Source organism: Alligator sinensis, unplaced genomic scaffold (assembly GCF_000455745.1).
Source record: "Alligator sinensis unplaced genomic scaffold, ASM45574v1 scaffold1204_1, whole genome shotgun sequence".
NCBI classification, from domain to species: domain Eukaryota; kingdom Metazoa; phylum Chordata; order Crocodylia; family Alligatoridae; genus Alligator; species Alligator sinensis.
In genome coordinates this window covers 595,193-616,116 of record NW_005842412.1, presented here as the reverse complement: position 1 = coordinate 616,116, position 20,924 = coordinate 595,193, and the positions used below count along the sequence as shown (strand labels likewise).

Below are 20,924 nucleotides of genomic sequence, written 5' to 3'. Positions count from 1 at the left end.
CTGGAAACATCCATTATCCTAGACCATATTTCTTTAGGGATGGGCAGCACATTCTTTTCTGCCCAGAGCCTGTGAGAATCTGACCTCTGCATATAAATGCCTTCCAAAGAAACATGAATTGTTATTCATTGCTTCTAGGTTAGCTCACAGAAGCAAGGAAGTTTGACTTCTCAATCTCTTTCAGTAAGCCCCATATTTGAGCTCATTTACAGGCACTCAGAAGAAAGCTGCTGGTTGCTATCTGCCAAGTAATCTGCCCAAAGTAGACATGAGAAAACCAGGGCGTATTGTTTTCATGTATTTTGAGCATCTGGAGAGTTTGTCAAACGATGCACCCTATGCCCTCTTCCTCGTAGGCTGATCTTTCTCAGGTTCAGAGTTAATAGCAGCTGTGGCTTAGTAAAGGGAAGCTGCACTACAGCTGCCTGCGTAATGTCAGGCCTAAGGATGTATCAGACAGTCAGCTTCCAGTATTGCCAGATCCTTGACCTTTAAGGCAGAAAATATAAATATGGAGAAAAATCCAACGAAGAATTTATTTTTAGGAAGTTTTCTTTTCCACTTCCCTCTCCCTCATCCAGTGCTACACCCCTGGGTTCTGTCAAGGGAGTCCCTGATCTCCAGCACTGATCCACCATTTGCCCCTGTACAGTGCTCTGTGATATTACTGTATTTTCATTCTGTGGCCCGAGTCCACGGCAGCTGGGCACTGTTACAATTCAAACAGGCAAAGGGGAGTTGCAGGCAGGGAAAAACAGTTTAAATTAAATCAACTGTGGATTTGCCATGGTGTTTATTTAAATGCCTTTATAAACCAATGTTCTTTGCGCCATGCTCTGAAGCCTGACAAAGCCTTGTTTTGACAGCAGCAGGGAGTGACCTCCAAGCACTGGGGAACTCGGTGGGAAACGCCCAGCCACAAAGGTGCCTGCACAGAAACTCTAGTGATCAGCAGCAGCCAGGGCAACACAGCTGAGCTCACCTGGACAAGGGACACGCTCTTGGGTAGTTGCATCCTAGATCGTACAGAGTTTGCAAACGGCCGCTTTAATTGAAGTGAAAAGTAAATCAGTGGCCAACGCAGACCACAGAGCACAGAAGCAATGTGCTCACTGGGATCCACACTATATAGGTGATTTGCTGCGTTCTGCATCAAATACAAATAAATTCTTTCCAAGGGAAACTCAGAAAGTTCTGAACAGCCAATTGCAGTACCAAAGTCTGAAGAAGGTAAAGCCAAAGAAAACTGTGGCACAGTTTGCATCCAGAGAAGTACGATTTCTAATCAACCTTAAATGAAAAGTTCTGGAGGCAAGGCCAGCACTGCAGAAGCTCAGTCCACTGGCAAATTAACAATAACCCTATCATCAAACTGCAACTGCCTATACCTATTTGCCAGGAGTGACCAGGGAGGGGGACATTCCTTTTGACATTTTCCAAAGGCTAGGGGGAAACTCCCCAAAGCTGTGAGCAGAAATGAGAGTCTGGTCCACCCTCTGCAAATTCAGAAGGTTCCTTCCTCCTCCAGCTTCTGGGAGCTCAGGAGCACTTTCCTCTAAGCATATCCCTTATTGCAAAGCTGACACAGACTATCTTCACTTGAGTTACTCCTCTCAATTTAACCTATCTGAAACCAGACTGGGAAATACTACTTCAATTGCTGCCTCCATACCAGTGCTGCAACTCACTCAACTCATGTGTGACACCAAGACTGTTGGGGCCTCTCTCTTGACTCTCAGCACTGCCCCAAAATGGATCTTTCAATGAATTCTTCACTATGGGAAAGCGTGTTTATCTGTTCTCAGCACAGGAAGCTAACTATGGGGAGATAGCACCATTAGTCCTCTACTAGGTGGTGTCCACACTCTTTTAGGGTCATATTAGCAGTTGATGAGGGGTTTTTTTCCACTTGCTGTGGCCAATATGCCTTCTTGGGCCAGTTAAAATCTTGTTCACACTTGACAAAAAGGTGTCTGTTTGTGGACAGCAACTGAATTAATATTCATATTAAGTTTGGGTATGAACCGTTAAAAGACAGACTGGCTTAAAACAATACTGATTTAACCACGAACCATGCTGAATCAATGTCACTGTTCCATCTGCACGCTCCTATACTAGTACAAGTGGAACTCAACTGCTGTAACTTTAAACCTGAATGAAACAAGTTTAAACTGCTGTCAGCAGTTTAGCCCCACTTATCCCATGCTAGAAGTGGACAGATGGAACAGTGGCATCGGTTCAGCTGACGCACGTGCCTAAGCTGTAAGTACATTCCATGCCCTTTAAAACAGCACATCTATCTGAAGCTTTTTGCAGTGAAAATATCCTCAAGAGTTCAAGGGCAGAAAATGGAGTCTTCCATAATCACCTCTGCCCAACCCCCCTCAATTTTAATTATATCAGCCTCTTATTTGAGCTCTGTCTGTTCGGCTCGGCAATACTTCTGCAACCAGCTGAATGGTATCCTCAGTCAGTGAAGTAGCTCTGGGGCAGCTGCTAAACAGCGTTCAAGAATCAGCCCATTTCCAATCTCACCTCTGTTCCCTACCATCTGCACTCTGATGACTAAGGGTTTGATTTCTATAAAAGAAATGGAAGTTGACTGTGCTGGAAGTGCTTAGCTAAACAGAAGAGCAGGCTTCCGAGTAAGGCTCTGAACTCTGTAACCCAGGGTTTCTGCATTGTCAGGGCACTGGTTAGATCATGGCTTTTTTTCCCCCCCAGTTACCATTTTTGGCACAAGCTTTAGTGCTTGTGAAACTAGAACACATTCTGATGAAGGTTAAACGACACATCACATATCACAGAGGCGCAGTATGGGAACATAATGGCCTTCTTATACAGTGAAAAGTGAGGTTACAAAGCAGCACGCAGAAAGAAGGTGCAACACCAGAGAGGGAAGAAGGATGCAGAGCAGAAATTCAGCTTACAAAAGTGTGCATAAACACAAAATGTCTTAACTTTAAAAATGGCTTACCCAGCGGGAAGTTTCCTTGTAAAGCATTAAATGTGGTCTCTCAAGTGCGTTCATTCCATGAATGCAAATGTCAGCTTCCAGTTAATAGCTGGCATTGAGAACAAGTTTTCTCACTTATTGTAAAAGGGCAGTTATCTGCTGGCTAACTCCCCTTGAAAATCCTGAGATAACTCCCAGACTCCAGACACAGTCTCACTTCTCTCACGCTCCTAATCCTCAAACTACAGATAATTCTGCAAAGGGAAGAAAGACAGCCTGTGAACTTAAAAAACAGGGGAGGGGAGGGGGAAGAAAGAGACAGAACAAGGCCAATTTTCACCTATCACCATGATCTTTAAATTGCTCTTAATAAGCTTTTGCAATAAAACAGGGAGCCTGGATTGTGGACTGCTTGTCTGCAAAGGAGACAGCTCTATCTCTGAGCCGTGGCTTCCACCTCAGTCTCAGGCATATTAGCTTCATTTATCTCCTCCCATGGGCTAAAGAAGAAATAACCAGCTCTTGATTTCAGCACCTGCCCTTTATCTCTCTGTTTATGCAGGGATCTTCTAAAGACTAATTACTCAAGTTTGGACTTCCCCTGCCTTGCTCAGTGCAGTACTAAAAACTCCTAGTTTCAAGTAATGTTAATTATATTTTGTTTATCTTGAACAGGAGTCAGTTTGCTTCAAAACAGTAAGGAAAATAAGACACAGAGCTTCCATTTCTCAGCATTTATTGGTCCAACAGTTTCAGGCAATTAATCTTCACGTATACCTAACCAGCCAAATTTTATTTGGCATTTTCAGATGGACTTCAGAGCCACGTGCCCCTGACAGATGCACGTGGAAGTGGCTAGGAATGGGCAGACAGGGCTCTGAAACTGATAAGCACCATTATGCAGAGCAGGATCCTGTTGCAAGTGCTTTTATTTTGGGCTTACATTCATCCATATTTTAACAATGGCTGCAGCAATATGCTCAAGTTCTAATTCCTCCTGAAAATTCACCTTGTCAACAAAAGCCAGATCAGTCCAGAACACTTGCTATTTTACCCCTTGAATTTCCTTATTTTTTAATTGAAAAAGAAAGCCCTGAACGGAGCCACTGGGATGTGCAGCTGCCTTCAGCAAGGGACAAAAAGCCCTCATGCCTCTGTGCCAGTCTGCTTCCTGCTCACCAGACTTACTTTCTGTGCCATGTCTAAGCAGCAGCTGGGAGAGTCTACCAGGCTGGCACTGCTGCTCCTCCTAAACCTGATGTTATAGTGAAAGGTGAGAATGATTTGAATGTTTGGGGTCACAGGTGTCCGAGTCCTCAGAATGAAAGCACTATGGAAAGAGCTTATCACAGCATGTAGCAATCACACCGGGAGCATCACTAAAGGTACTGTATGGATTATAGCTATCCTCCTTCATCTGGCTGCTAATGCACTGAGGTTCCTTTGGGCTGCACAGCACCTGTGCAGAAGGAGGGCAGATGTTCAGTCTCACCTTTCTAGGCAGCACCCCTCATTTTCAATTAGGAATTTCACTATAAATTCCATTTTCTAGGTCAGACCATGGGCTCATCCAGTATCCTGTCTCCACAGTGACACAGCATGGATGCTGAGGAGGAGGACAAACAGAGCATGTCCAAAATCTTCTGCCCCCTGATCCTCTCCTATTGAAGCTTCCAGCATTCAGAGGCTTACAAAGCTCTGATTCAGAGTCTCTACCCATCTGCCGTGTTCAATACCTGCTGGCAGACCTTCCTCCAGGAATTTGTCTCATCCCCTTTTGAACCGGTCTGAGCTACCAGCCTCCACAATACCTCGTGGCAGTGAGTTCCACAAGTGAATTGCATGCCGTGTAAAAAGAACTGCTTCTTGTTCGTTTTAAACCTACTGTCCCCTTGTTCTCGTCTCTGAGAGATTATGAATAATAAATCCCTATTACTTCTTCAGCACCATATATTTTGTTGATCTCGATCATGTTCCTGCTCAAGGGTCTCTTTTCTAAGATGAAAATCCTATTTACATTTCTCCTCAGATGGAAAGCCCTCTGTTCATTTTTGTTGTCCTTCTCTGAAACTTTTCAAGCACTTCCTTTTTTGAGGTGTGGGGACAAAGTCAAGGCTTGGTTAAAAAATCAGGGACTGAAGCAGAAAGAGAAATGTGACAGTCAGACTTGTGGTGTACCCTAGGGAGACAGAGCGGTACAAAATGTCTGCGTGTGCAGACAGCACAGAGGCCCGACGGGAGAGCTCTGCAGGAAGGAGTCTCTTGAATTGCTGTTTGTTACCATCCCTGTTAGAGGAAACGAATCTGCACTCTTTTTATAAATAAATTACCCTAAGAAAACCCCTGCCTACAGCACTGATTTCTGCTCAGGACAAGCAAATGACCTGCTCTGACCTGACCTTTGCTCAGCAAAGGGACAATAATATAACATAGCACTTGGTATTGGGTGGAACAAGTGACTGGGTGTCAGGGAGCCTAGGCTCTCTTCCTACCCTGCCATTAACTTACATTACTCTGGGAAAGAGACACGCTTTTCCTGGCCTCATTTTCTGTAACTTTAATACTCCAGTACCTTGCCTCAGCACTTAAAAAGGTGTTTGCAAAAATAAAATGTTTTGCTTTATACGGTGGGAAGTTTCTTCCTAATGCATTATATGTGGCCTCTCAAGCATGTTCATTCCATGAACTCAAATGTCAGCCTAATATCTGTAAAGAAGTTTTGATTCATTGATGAAAGGCACTGCAAAAATACAGATTGGTTTGAATGTTAATTATAAATGTACAAGCGACAAATGTGCAAAGCTGTATTTATCAGAAGATTGGCTTTGAAACAAGTTTTCCTCAAAATCACCTGGCATGCTGCCTCAATTCACAATGCAGGGTTCCCAAATCATAACATGGCACACTAAGGAATTAACCTTCGATCTTTGTCAATTATCAATGTATTATTTAATCATGCAATTGATATAAATTGCCTGTGAATAAATTTAGGCTAGAAGTTAGAAACTGGAAGTTAGAAGATGATGTCTAGGGATCTGGGTTTTCTGTTTCCCATGGAAAAATGTTGATTTGCTCCTTTAAGGGAGAAAAATCACAGATTTGCTCCTTTAAAGGAGAAAAATGTGGGAAACTGTGGGTGTCCCCTTGCAGGCTGGTAGAATTCCAGGCTGCTTGGGGTAGGGAGGAGTAGGAGGAGGGCAACAGAGGCAGGGGCACTATGTGCATGGACATGCACACAGATGCACGTGGCCAGCAATTACAGCTAAGCAGTGTGGTGGGAGAGCAGCTCCCGGAGCTCCCTGCAGGTAAGTTTATGGGGGAACAGGGCTTAGGTGATAAATGGGGGGGAGGGGGGGCAGGGAGCCTTAGGTGACATATGGAGGGGCAGTGTGCGACACAACTTGTGGGAAGACTGAGGTGATGGTAGCAGCTCCCACCAAACCCACTTGGCAAGGGAGGGAGTGCAGCAGGGATGGTGGCTGGGGGTGCTGCCCAGCCAGAGTAGTGTGTGGTGTCCAGGGTCAGGGCTGGAGCAGGTGGGAATGTGCAGCTGCAGGGCCCAGCCAGGGACTGGGATGTAGCCAAGGGCAGTTCATCAGGGGCGGGTGTGGGAAGAAAGGAGCTCCCCACTGCTGTGTACATTCACTGGGAGGGGTTGGGCCCATAGGTGATGCGTCAGGGAGGCATAAGGGGGCATGTGCCCCCCACAGATATCTGTCCCTACAGCAGGGCACAGAGCTGCAGCCTGGCTGGACCGGCACTGGGCAGCAGCTGCCTTTGCAGCTCAGCCAGTGGTACCTGGTGCAGGAGGGCAGTGTGGGGAGGAGAGGTTCAGTGCGGCTGCTGCTGCCAGAAGCAGAGTTGTGCCCCTGCACTGCAGCAGTGGGTAGTGGGTGCCTCACCTTAGCAGCCATGGTGACACAGCACTCCCAGCAGTGGCAGCAGCCTCCCACCCCACCTTTCTGTGCCAGGTCCTGCTGAGCCACAGAGGCAGCTCTTGCTCAGTTCCAGTCCAGGCAGGCGGCAGCCCTGTGCTCGGTACAGAAATCTGGGGGGCATGAGCCCCCCCCGGTCCCACAACCTGTTGCCTATGTCCACACACGCCCTGCCCCACACACTGGGGAGCTGGGGCACCAGCAGAGTTGAGGGAAGGGGGGCTGTGGGTTGGGAGTGAGGGGCAATGGTATGGGCACGGGCAGGACACTGGCATACCAGGGCTGCTCAGCACCACAAAGCAGTGGAGGGGACAGCTGCAGCTGGACCTGTGTCCTGGTGAGCAAAGGGGGCAGGGGGAGCTCTGCTTTTCCACGATAGAAAACAAAATCAAACGCCAAAATATATAGGTATTTCGAATTTATTTTACTTTAATGATTGAGGCACTGGTAGGCCTCCAAACTGCTTTAAAATTGTAAATATCAATAAAACATTGTGTTCAGCTGACACCTATATCTATATAGTGGCACTTCATTTTCAACATGGAAGACCACAAATCTTACTGTTTTTTTAATCAGAGAATTTTGGATTTTTTAAACAAAGAAAACCAGGATCCCTGATGATGTCTAACCACAGCATTTTGAAGCAATCTTCCAGCTGCAGTAGTGAGGGGAAAACACCTAACTTTTAAATGGAATTCAATAGTTTGTGACAGGGATTATATAATATGGGGCCTGCCATGGCAGCGAACTTGACCTGATTAGGTAGGAAGCCCCTTTTTGTCCTGTGTTCTTATGAATCTAACTCTAAAATGACAAAAATATTCAGCTAGCTGAAGCTTTCCATTATCTGTACAAGAGTGTTTTCTCTCTGACAGTTCAACACATGGAACAGCAGTAATTCAAAAGAGATTTCCTTCTTTGTTGTCTTTGTACACAGGTCATTGTGGCACTATCACAAGATCACAGTACAACTCAAACCCCAAGCTAGGGAGGCCATGATCTAGCAGCCTGGGAACCAGACTTAAAGCGAGGAACTCCTTTAACTTAAACCCAAAGTTTTCTGGTTAGACAGTCTTGCTCCTGTGCTCAGGATAAGACCAATTGCCATATCTGGGGTCTGGAAATAATTTTACTCCATGGTCAGATTAGTACAGACTGCTGGGGTTTTTGCCTTCCTCTGTAGTGGGCATGTGGCCCTCTTCCTGGGATCTCTCAAGTATATATTAACAATCTTTACAGCAGCAGGGTGATAGATGCCATGGTCCCCCCACATATTTGTGGCAGGTTAGGGTGTAATGTTTTGGGTTTTGTGTCAGGGTTGACTGTAGTTTTACTAAAAGGAGAGACCATGGATTTGACCATGGATGCTTTGAACAGACAGGGGGTTGGACTAGATGACCTCTGAAGGTCATTTCCAGCCCACTTTTCTATGATTCTATGAATTTATGCTATTACAATACCACCTTGAAGGCCCACTCAGGATTGGGACACTGAATGATCCAGGCTATGAAAGCTTCCTGCCCCAAAGAATTTATACTCTTACCTAGACAAGACACATGTGGCTGCAACAAGTCAGGGATGGAAGACAGAGAAAAGTATAATAAAAATATATGCTTACACAGCCTGGCTCCATGCGCACCTAGGTCTTCTCAGAGAGCACTTAAATATCAGTAGTCATCTGCATCCACCCAGACCCTGCCCATGTCCTATCTATTGCCTGAAAATTTCCTGGAGGTATCAATGGAAGTGGGTCTTGTAGAGGAATCAGGAGGAAAATAATGCAGTGCCTTTAGTGACGCTGGGCATGTCTACACAAGACGTTTTACTGCACAATGGATTAATCTACTGTACAGGAAAGCATCACTGTCTACATGTGCAGGACATTTACTGAGCAGTAAAGCAGAGTACCGTGCAGTTAGCTAGTACCTATAAATACAGGTATTAGATTACTGCACAGTAGTTACTGCACAGTAATGCTCATGTAGATGCTAACTGGGAGCAAATTTGCTCCCAGTCAGCCTAGGCAGCAGGGGGCCATGGGAGACAGGGAGCCATCTGTCCCCAAACCTGGTGCTGCTCAGTTCCTGGCTCTCCTCAGGAGCTGATCAGTGCTGGAACTGAGGAGCTCTCTGCCTCCTGTACCAGCTGCCAGCATGAAGCTGGCTGCTTCAGACGATGGGCAGAGACTGGTAATCCAGTCCCCCACCTACGCCCCCAGAGCAGCTCTGCGTGTCCCCTGCCTGCCCAGCCCCTGTGGTTCACAGCCCCTGCCCACCCCCAGAGCAGCCAGATCCATGCTGCGCAGAACTGCTCCGGGGGTAGCCAGGCTGGGAACCCAAGCAGGGCAGCTGCCAGCAAGCCCAGTACACCCCACCTGGCAGGAGGCTTACCAGCAGCTGCCCCACACCTGAAACAGCTCCCAGTGAACCTCCTGCTGGGTCAGGAAGCCCCATCTGGCAGAGGGCTTTATTGTGCAGTAAGCCTAATGCAAATTAATAGCATGTGTAAACATGCGCACTGGGGAAGAAGTTCCTATGTCAGAAAGTAAGTACAACAGTGATATAGCAAGAAGCAGACAAACGGGTGAGAGAAGCAGCATTGGTGGTGGAACCACAGAGGGAGGAATAACATATCAAAATGGAGGGCAAGGAATGGGTTGGGTTGTGAAGAGCCTTAGAGGTTAAGGATTACAGTGAGCATCTGACATAGCAGAGAAGGGGAAGGTGGAAGACACTAACTACTGCAAAAATGTGAGTCCCGTTTATCTATCTAGATACTCCTAAGGCCCTCATTATGGTGGTACCTGAGAACTGCACCCCACTTAATGGATTTTATCTTTATAACATCCCTGAAAGGCAGGGAAGAACTGTTATCCCTATTGTACAGAGGGTGAACAGGAATGTAGGGAAGATTTTAAATGGCTTGCCCACAGTGGTACAGGAAATCAGTGGCCAGATAACGATTGGGCTTCCAAAGTCCTGGATTCATTTTCACTACACCATTTTGTTTCTGCTCCAGAATGAGAAGCCAGGAAAGCGATCCTAACAGTGTTTGCAACAGACCTGAGAGGAACAGACTAGTTCTCTGGAAGGTCAGAGAAGGAGGGTGATAAAGCCAAGATAAGAAAAGATGATGGCCTCACAGTTTTAACACTGTGATGAGAGGGGAAAAATTGACTCTTGGAGGCATAATAAGGAAAGCCCCACTCTAGATTTTTGTTCTAGAGAAACTAGGCTCCAAAATTCAGTAACAAATTAAAAAAATATAATTAAGGAAAACCCCACCTTTTGTGCACAGCCTTTTGTGCCAAATTAATGAGGTGTTTTAATTTAAAATGCATCTGTATTATGGTCCATAAGGCAGTGTCTTAAGATCTGAATGTAATGGAAAGACAACATTTTGACATATCAAATAAAGGGCATGTGTGTGATGGATCAGAACACTCCATTTTAATCGACTGAGCCTTTCCCATCACTTACCCTTAGCCTATCTTTGGGCAATGCGACAGCTCCTTGTTTGATGATTTCCAGAACTCGCTCCACTGACAACTCAGCTCCAGCTTGCTCTAACCGGGAGCTGAAAAAGCTGATCACCTGGAATGGAAAGCGATAGTGCATAAACCAAAGAGGCAATTTGACCAATTTTAACAAGAACCTACTGCATTCTCTCCTTTACACAGCCTAAGTTTAAACTATAGTTTTCAAAAACATTCATGTCATTACTTCTGCTGCAATCAAGAAACAATCTCAATTAGGACAAGTTAATAAACATTATCAATAAACTTCAACTGGCATTTTGGGCAGGTGATTAATTCAGTTTGTCTAGTAAACAATGTTCAATCAACAGATTTAAGATTTCTAGCACCCACCCAATCAGCATATCTTAAAGTAAAATTTTCTGAAAATTCAGAAACTTGGATTACATCCAGCTAATTTTTTCTGCCAAACCCTGTAAGAAGACAGCAGCCTAATATTTGATGGAAGTGGGTTTAAAATGGGTAAGTGCCTTTTGCAACAGATTCCTGACTTTTTAGGACTTACAGGAGATAACACAACTTCAAATGTTAGAAAAGGCACATAGGAACAACACAGGAAACAATCTTACCTTGGGGTAAGCGGATGAACTAGAGCAGCGGGGGTCTAGATTTTTGCCACAAATTAGCTCCACACTCTTCCCAAGTGTCACTCCCACCCTCTTCACCTGCCATATCATACCCTCTGCTTTCTGTTCCCTGCCTCCATACAATTTGCTGCTCTGCTTTCTCCCTGCTCTGGGCAGCTGTAGCAGGCAGCCGGGAGACTACAAACAGCTGTGCTAGGCTCCACAGCCCCAGCACCAGCTCCATGGCAGTTGTGCATGTGCACAACCCCGGACTAGAAGAACCACAGGGTTTTTCATTTCAGTTGGAACATTTGTACATTGACTTTAAAAGGCCAGGATGGCATCTAATCTAACTTCCAATACGGGCTATACCATTTTCTCCAGGGATTTCTGCATTTAGCTCAATGACAGGTGGCTAACAGAAGGCATCTCTTATAGAAAGGCTAGATGTGGTCCCATCCCAGTCTGGTCCAAGTGCTTACAGGTTTACAAGAGGGGAAAGAGGCAACCAACTGCGAAACTAGCTTGGCAAGTGAGCTCACACTCAGTGCCTGCTTGTGATTTTACTGCTATCGATAAATTAGGAAATGTGCACCCTCCCGTCTCATACACAGCATACAGAGACGCGACAATGCACTGCTGTCACAGGATACAGGTAGAAGCAGTTGCAATGCAACTCTAACGACTGCACGATTCTGCAGTTGTTACAAGAGCAACGAAACTGCTCCAACTTTAACCCTGTTTCATTTAGGGTCAAAGTCAGGGTAATTCAGCTCACATCCCTCACTACAGGCCCGTGCGGAGGTAACAGCATGCTACAGCTCCCCTCCCCTTTCAAAGCTGCAGGCAACAGGCAACAGGATGGCTGTGCTGCCAACCCCCAGTATCATGAGGCAACTCCAAAGGCAGGAGATTCTTTTCTTTAAACAAATGCATTTGGGTTTCTCTTCGTGTGCCTCCGGATGTGGAGCCCTGGGGATTTACTTATCAAATCTTTCTCTGTAACCATGAGGGTAGAAATGCACTTTTCTTTTAAACCATGGAAACAGATCTTCATGGAATTATGTGACTATAGGAACCGAGGCTTTAAGAAAGCACAAAATACTGTGGTAAAACTGCAAGAGCTGGTAACCCTGGGCAGAGGCCAATGCAGGCATCCAAAATGCTGGTGATGGAAAGCTACTCTCTCTCACCCCAGGTTCTTTGGGCATCGCCCCCCATCGTAGACTCCAGGACCTCAGGTCCGAGTGCCCCATTGGTCCCTCTCTGTTATACTTCCCCAAGGCTCTGCCTCCACATACACCACACTAGCCAGGCCAGGCTGGGTCCCATCATGTTTCACTGCCCCATCAGGTACTAGTTCAGGGCTCTGCCCTGCCCCATTTATCTTTCAGTCCAGTAGGTCCCAGAAGACACAGAGAGTTTTGCCCCAAGTGCCCAGCTGGTACACCACTGATCCAGACAATTCCACATGTCTATACTTCCTTTCATGACAAGGGCACCTAAAGCACTTTGCAAACTATATTGCTTGATGTAGAGAAGATGGCAGGAGCATGCAGACTAATGGAGCACAGCTCAGTGCAGAGGGAAGTCCTGGAGCCTACGTGCTGTCCTGTGAAAATTGCCATGGGAACCTCAGAGTCCGATTCCCAGAGCACACACCACAGGTCTGCTTGCATGAGTGAGCAATTCAAATATCCCCTCACTGTACGCGCTCCTGGTCTGCGTGCATACAACCCAGGCAAGGGGAACTGTGTGTGTCCAGCTCTGAAGGGCACCAATGTCCATTTGTATCTGAATCATTAAAACTCAAGCCCATTGAAGTAACCTTCATTAATCCAATAGAAGTGGGAGCTGGGGGGTGGAAGGGAGGAGTATACTGTATTATAAAATCTCAGTTGAGCTGCCTTTGTTCTGCAGAGTGAGACACACAGCTGGAGCCAGGAACCATTAACCTAATTATGCCTCACAACTTGGCTGCTGTTAGTAAAACAAAGACAGCTGATGACTTGATTACTTTGGGATTCAAATCAGTCACTCCTTTATCCCCAAACCTGGTATCTCTGCCTCCCGTAGAACATGAAGATTTGTCAGATTTACAAGGCAAACTCTGGGGTGGGAACCGTGCCATATAGAACAATCCAAACATGAAAACATTACCGCTGTCAGCAGCGTCTCCTTTCCAAGACATTTCATGCAACAGTTTAAAAACAAATAAAGTCAAAACACCCCATGCAATCTGAAAACAGAGCCATTGTATAGATCCAGTGGCCAAGCCCATTCCTTGCTGCCTAACCAAGGATGCATAGAGGGGAGTCTCTTGCATGTGCAAGAGGGGCTCAGCTTCCACTGACTGCGATCTCTCCTCCCATGTACAGACTATCCAGAAGCCTCCCAACAAAGTCTGGGGCTGTACTAGAGTGCAGAAGACTGGGCAGGACAGAAAGGAGGGAGAGAGGAATTCCCTTTGGTTCCATGGAAGTGAGTCTGAAGACGATTCTGCATCAGCTGATACACAGCCGTCACCAGGAGCCCAGGTACAGCTGAATCCCGAAGGAACTGTACTGACAGACAAGTGCCCCTGTCCTAATGCCTGTCTCAGGAAACCCACCACGCTTGGAGGTAAGCCCTGTGGTCTTGGTGGCGAGGACAAACCCTAAATGTTATGATGTGACATGATCTTCTTTCAGTGGAATAAAGGAGGAGGAAGAAGGAAATTTGACTGCTTTAGCTAAGTCACTATTAAGAGAAACTAGGAACAAGTTGAGGAGGGCCAGGGGAAGATGGACCAACTGAAGAAGAAGCCAGGCAAACTGGCTTGGCAACTTGGAGACTAAAATGAGAAGCTGGTAGAGGACAGGCAGGCCTGGCAAAGGGGCCTGCACGTGCCCAAAGAGAACACACTGTTCTCAGATCCTAGTTGTCAGCAAGCCCTTGATTCGAGGATGATCTCTATCACAGTTCACTGATGGGTCTTCAAGTGGCTTGAGAATCCAGTCCTTGAGTCACATATCTGCCCACAGAAGTTGCCGACCTCTCCACAGGAGAGAGCAGGCTGTAGACGGGATCCCTCTCCTTTTCCTTCCTCCGCTCTCTCTTCTCTGCTTCAAGGGAAAGATGCTTTACCTTGAAATGGGATGCCACTTGGTTGAGGTTCCAGTGCCACTGGAGTCAGTCAGCAGCCAGCTCCTCCCAACTCTTGATGTCAGCATCTGTTTTCTTGAGGTATGCCTTCAATATGTCCTTGTAGAGTTTTCCTCTGGCTACTGCAAAATCTCAGTCCATTACTAAGTTGGGAGCAGAGTATTTGGTTTGGGAGCTGAGAGTTAGACATCTGCACACAATGACTGGTCCAGCCAAGTTGGTGCTTGAGGAACACAGACTCAATGCTGATAACACTGGCTTTAGTGATGATGCTGGCATTTGTGTAGAGATCTTCCCATTTGATGTGGAGGATTTTCTGGAGGCATCATCGGTGATACTTCTCCAGGTTCTTGAGATGACAGTGGTAGGACACCCATGTTTCACATATGTACAGGGGAGTGGAGATGACAACTGCATTGTAGACCTAGATCTTGGTATCTTTCTGGAGAAGACAGTCAATACAGAGACACCAAAGCAATTTCCCAAAGGAGGCACTTGTGCATCAGATTCTGTGCTGGATCTTCTCAAAGTTCACTCTATGGGAGAGGTGGCTACTGAGGTAGGGGAAGTGCTTAACTACTCCCAGGGTCTTTCCCTTGACGGTCATTTGGGGAGGAATGGAATGTATAGTTCCTGAGTCTTGATGTTCACCTGAGGTCAGCTCTTATCCACAAAGCTCACCCCTGACTTGTGATGGTCCACAGAGGGGGATGACAACCTACTACTGCTGGCACCCACATGCTGAGCAATGAGAATAGTTGCTCATTCAGTGAGTGTAGTCCATCTTGTGTACAGAATGTGGAAAGAACAGCATGTCATAAGTCATTGCAGACTGTATCACAAGCTGTATATGTACAATGGACTGACCTAAGGCAACCTTAATTTCAGCATTTCTTAACTTTTGAATATTTGACCTCATGATCTCAATAATCTTTTAATGTATCCTATATATGTCTCTAATGTCTTTTCTAACCCCTTAGTGGTTACCTGGAGGATATTAAATTTAAAATGTTCAGAGAAGTGGGACTTGATGTCTCTTTAAGGTGTGGGGACCTCACCAGTAGAATATCTCCTGTGGTCAAAATGTGATTACATCTCTCTCCTCCCCTTTTAGGATAATTTTATTGAGAACACAAGTGAATAATATAAACCATTTCACTAGCAAACATTATAGGCCAGGACTAAAAATAGGCCATATGGGTAAAAGAAAAACATTTTAAAAGTTTACATGCATAAAGAACTGTAACAAAGTAATTTATACAAATGGTAAAACTTCAGTTAAAAAAAAGGAATGGAATGAAAAAAATGTGACACAAAACTGACTTTGAAACAGCTTTTTCTACCACTATAACTAAAGCAGGGTAGCTAAGTGCTTTTTAGAGATTTCATTTTTAAGCTAGTCATTTTTCCTTCCATGTCTAAAACTTTAGATATTTTGGGTAGCTATCTAGACAGTTAGAGCATAATATTCCCTGCCTCTCCCCTCAGTTAAAAGCAACAGTAATTAAAGCAGCCAGCAAGAGAATTCTTGACAGTGCATTGTGCATCTGCTTGGCATTAGAAAAATTATCCACCTGGCAATGGCAATGTAAAAGCTACTGTAAAAGATCAATTATAATGAGAATGCTTTGTCCATCTAGAAGAAAAGAAAATACTTTTAAGGCATTTTACCACTGAGAAAAGGTAGAAGGAAGAACTGCTGTTGCCTTTTCAGGGTTTTTAATGAATGTCAAAAGCATGAAGAACACTGGGTGGTCCCTGTTTGGTGTGGTGTTTCATATATACTTATTTAGATTTTCAGTTTTAAATATGTACAGAATGTTATGCATTAGAAATTAAATGGAATATTTGAATAATTCAAGTTTTAACCCAAATACTGTATTACTAGAATATGAGGTTTCCCCCCCAAAACTAGGACTGGGGGTGGAAAAAACCCTCTCATCTTAGAACTGAGTATAGGCCAAGCAAGCAGCTCCTGTGGCTCTGGACAGGGCCAAGGTGGCTCTTGTAGCAGGTAGGGGATGTGTGGGAGAGAATAGGAAAGGGGGAGAAGGGATGCACGTACAAGAGGAGAGTAGTGTAGTGCAGGAGGAAGGGGAGCACGGAGTGAGGGGAGTACAGGGAAGGGGTGGGTATGCAGTGCAGTGGGGAGTGCAGGGGAAAGGGCGTACAGTGGAATTGAGAAGCACGGGGGAAGGGGTGTGTGATTCAAGGGGAAAGCAGGAAAAGGGCATGGGGTAAGGGATGCAAAGAGCATGGGGGAAGTGGAGCACTGAGTGAGAGTAGCATAGGGAAGGGGTGCAGGGAAGGAGCATGCAGTGCAGGGAAAGCACAGGGAAAGGGATGTACGAGCAGAAAGAGCACAGGAGAGGGACATGCAGAACAGTGGGGGTGCTTCTGTGGCTCCAGCCCTGACCCTGATGGGCTGAAGGCTCAAGCCAGAGCTGCTGCTACTGCCTGGCTCAGCTGGGTGCTCCATGTCCCTAGCAGAGACAGAGCAACCAGCTACAAAGAGGGCAGGCACAAGATGGGTACAAGTGGTAGGAGGGGGAAGGCAGTGATGGGGGGAGTGGCGGGGAGGGGCAGGCAATGGGGAACAAGTGACAAGGGGTGTGGGGTAAGCTGCCTGCCCCTCAGCCCCCGCTTTCCCTGCCACTACTTTGCCTGTGGGAGTGGTGGGAGAGATACATTTAACCCTCCCACAACTAGATTCTACACGTGGAAAATTAAAACAAATGTATACATTTTCCACGTCTACAATCCAATGACTGGGGGGTTGTCTTAAACGCAGGGTCATTTTAGAGTAAATATGGTATCAGAATTCCACAAGCAAACCGTGGGCTTAAGACAAAGAGGGAAGTATATGCATGGGAGACAGTAGAAAGGCACCTAATATATTGTCACAGAAATGTAATAAAATTGAGCAAAAGCTAAAGTGACTTTTCTCTCCAATTCCTTTTCTAGTGAAATCAAAGATGACCAATTTTTTATATAATTTATTAGGCCAGATAAAAACTAGATGAGTATTACCACAATTTTTTAAGAAAAAAAAAAAAGCAAAATACATGGGAAAACCCCATGCAAATAATTCAGTCTAGCAGAACAATCATGCTCAGATGTCTGAGCTAGTCATGAAAAGCAAAGGATTTTCCAACGAAGGATTCTGAACTATTTTCCACTCATTAAATAATTTAGTTACATTTAAATAAATCCTCAAAATTAACAGATTTCATCTTCTTGCCCACTTAAAAGAAACTAATCCTGTAAAAAAATGCAATTTGGACACGTGAATCTGAAAAGGCTTCAATTTTTATCAAGGGCTATTTTAGAACCCGAGGTTAAACACACATTTTATTACGTTTGGAGTTGGATAACAACAGAAGCTCAGTAAGCATGTCCTGAAGAATTTTATGTTCAACGAATATATCATCCATTTTAATTTCTTGGAAATCACTGTTCGCTCCAAGCATCTGGCCAACAGGTCTGGTAAATAACTGCATGGTTGATCATGGGCACCTCACATTGATCCCTCTGAAACATTTAAAGCCAAACCAATACACACTGACAAAGGCCCTGTCTACATGAGGAAACTAGGCCATTGTAACAGGTTGCTAGTTCGGTATTTGGCCCAACCCTTAACAAGAACTGAAAATTTTTTACCCAGGTGTAAATGCATCTGGCCCTTGTTACAGAAAATGCATTTCTCTAGGGGGAGCCATTAACAGTTTTAATATCCCAACAGAGATGCATCTTAAATTCCTTCTTTTCATGAGCAATAAATTCACATTCTCTTGCACAGGGAAGAAAAACTCATCAAGGTGATAGTACGATCTACGATGAAGCTGATTTAGTGATTTTTAAGTTATAGAAGATTAGGCAGAATGGCTGTCTGCCTCTCTATCATGCTCGAGTCCTTTGACAGTTTGAAAGAAAGAAACATTATTTATATTGATAAAACATTTGACACATATATAAATGTATATAAATTTTATTATATAAAAAATAAGCAAATCCCAAAACCAAATTTTAGTCAATATAATTTTTTTTTCTCAGCCTGAATCCTCTTTTGGTTTTAGCTGAAATGCTACATAGCCTGTGAGCACCTCACAGTGCCACCTGCCCAACCAGCAATGTGACAACTCTTAGCTATCTCCCTTGTAGCTAAAAGAAACCGTTGGATTCACTGCTGTCTCTCTCTTGCCCACAATTTTTAAGGTTAGCTCTGTGAAAGAGGAAAATCACCTTGGCAATTAATTAAAAAAAAAAAAAAAAACCCTGCACTTTCCTTGTTATAGCAATGAAAACAGAAAGACACTTGTATACTCTGAGGTTTGCTATTTTATATTTGCAGCAGGACTCACCACAGTGAACGTGCCAAATCCACAAGCAAATCAAAGGGGAAGAAAATAAACTTCTCACGATAACACGTCTAGGATCAGCACTTCATTTAAGCAGATTCCTCAGGGGGACACTTAGGTATAGTATGGTGACTGCTGCTAGCACCATCTGGCCTGCCAGGATAGGTCATGCAGAGCCTGACTCATATCTAGCCCTACTGAAACTGGTTTCAGAGGTTGATGAGAGCTATGCAAAAGGGTCATCATCAACCTTTAAGTAAGGCCAAACTCTCCTGCCTTCACATTCGAATGAACAGTAGCTTCACCAGAAATTCTGTGAATCTCCCAAGGGACTCCACATCCCCCTTTCATGAGAAATTATTCAGTCACATTGGGGAAAGTGTCACAAACTCCAAGGAAGGTGCATCATCATAAAAAAACCTTTCATTGAGAATTTTTAACTAGGCTCTCAATTAACAGGACTGCAATATTTCTTTTGGATAGTCTTGGAAACGTACCCCACCCCAGCATTTCTAACCAAATAAAAGTAACCCCTCAAACCATTTACAGTGCTTGGTATTCAACATAACCTTTATATTTCCACTCTTGATGAGAGGTAAAAGAGCAATGATCATGATCAGGCCAAGTCCTGTAAACAACAGGTCTGAAAAAAGGAGCTGTCATATTAAAGCCACATCTCTTAATAAATAAGTCTAACTGGAGAAGGTGATGGGGGCCATGAGACCCTCACAGGGGATTTAACTCTCGCAGGCATCACAGTGGACCTGGGTCTGATTCTCTACAGCTGCTGACCTCCCGGTCTCTCGTAGCGTAGAGAAACAAAGATCTAGCAGCTCCTAGTGCTGTCTGCTGAGTTACACATCCCAGGGACCCGCCTCTCAAAGAAGTTGTAAGAAACATGAAATAAAGAAGCTAGGGACCCTCCACGCCATTCACAGTATAACTCCAGTCTTACAACTACCAGCTAGGAACCTCTACCAAACTCCTGGGACATATGAGGCTCTTGATCATCCCTGAAATACAGGCAGGTAGGCTGTACATATGGGGGCAGTAGGGGAAGGAAGGGAGTTGGTAGTCAGCCAGAACAGAAATCCTACCATTCTTTGCTAAATAAACCAGATGGAGAATATCCCATTTAGGCAAACAAGATGCACAATATCATATTAAGATCACTTTCTAAAATGAAAAGTAAATTAATAGGAACCAGAAGGTATTTTGACTTCAGTCTCCCTTCTAGCATGTTAAGCATACCCATATGCTCCCAGTCAGATGGCAAGGGTGATTTTTAGCTTATTTATAAAAAATGTAGAGAAGGGAATAAACAAAAGAAGCTTGCAATTTATGTTGGGAAACACTCTGTCAGTGGTCACCAACAAACACTGCCAGGTCTGCCTCAAATGCAGAGGTTACACCTCAGTATTTCAGCATTACCTCTAAAAAATAACTTTCATGCTTCAAACAGGGAGTCCAAGTTCTTAGTTACGTAAGGCCGCGGCTGCACTGCACAGTTAACCGACAACTAAGGTCTGAGCACGTGAATTAGCTTAGCCTGGCTCTGAGCATCCCTGGGTCTATGCCTGGGTTTGTGCTATCAGTTTCTGCACTCGCCCATACACTACAGGGAGCGCATCCTATGGGTGTCCTGTTACACTGAAGAATTTTCCCAGTTAAATGTAGAAGGCATTGTCCAAGCACCAGGAACGTGGTCAGGCTCTAACTCAGGGTTTGCTCTGCCTAATTACTGGTCTATTCTGCACACAAGTGGGTGCAAGTGAGTAGGGCTTATTTTCTTGGTGGGGGGTCCTGGAGTCAGGAGGGAGACCGTACAGACATGCCCTTCAACAAGAGTACTTTTATTTAACCTGTTTTTACATCTGTAAGTGGTGTTAATACAATTTACCACTCACTAGCTCTAGGATGTGGGCAGAAGTGGTCCATGTGCTGTGGTAGTGGGGAGCTGCAAAAGGCAAATACTGATTCTAACCCTTCTGAGGATGGAAGTGGGATGAACTGAGGGCCAAGCGCATCTTTGGGGAGGCAGTTAAATCCAATAATTTATTCAGTCAGGAGAGCTGACAGCTGGTGACAGGTACATTTTCAAAATAAAAAAAATTGACATCCTTGCTTTTCTAACTAAGATGTTATTTAAAAAATCAAGACAGTCCAATGGAAAGCTTTAAATAGTTCAAAGTCTTCAGAGCCTGTCTGGCACTCTGCTGTATCTCAATATTCATGGCTCCTGCCCCCCGCTCCTGGGCAGAGGGGTTGTGGTTGTTTAAGCTGTTAAAAAAAAACTACACATCATCTGTTACAAAGCGAAGAACACCTCTGTCTTCAACATACAGTGTCTAGGTGGGCAACAGTGAGTCACGCAACAATATCTCTGCTCTATTCCTGGCTCTGTCAATGATTTACTGTCACAGACCTTAC

General features: G+C 44.9%; 1 protein-coding gene across 2 annotated transcripts in view; it reads right to left on the bottom strand.

Moving 5' to 3' along the window:
• DYM (dymeclin) overlaps positions 1–20,924 on the bottom strand; it is a 373,790-nt gene that overhangs the window by 42,435 nt on the left and 310,431 nt on the right. For both annotated transcript variants that reach the window (XM_006030025.2, XM_025211554.1), the window contains one exon: positions 10,371–10,484. In XM_006030025.2, coding sequence (XP_006030087.1) covers positions 10,371–10,484 — 114 coding nt within the window. The remainder of the gene's footprint in view (positions 1–10,370; positions 10,485–20,924) is intronic.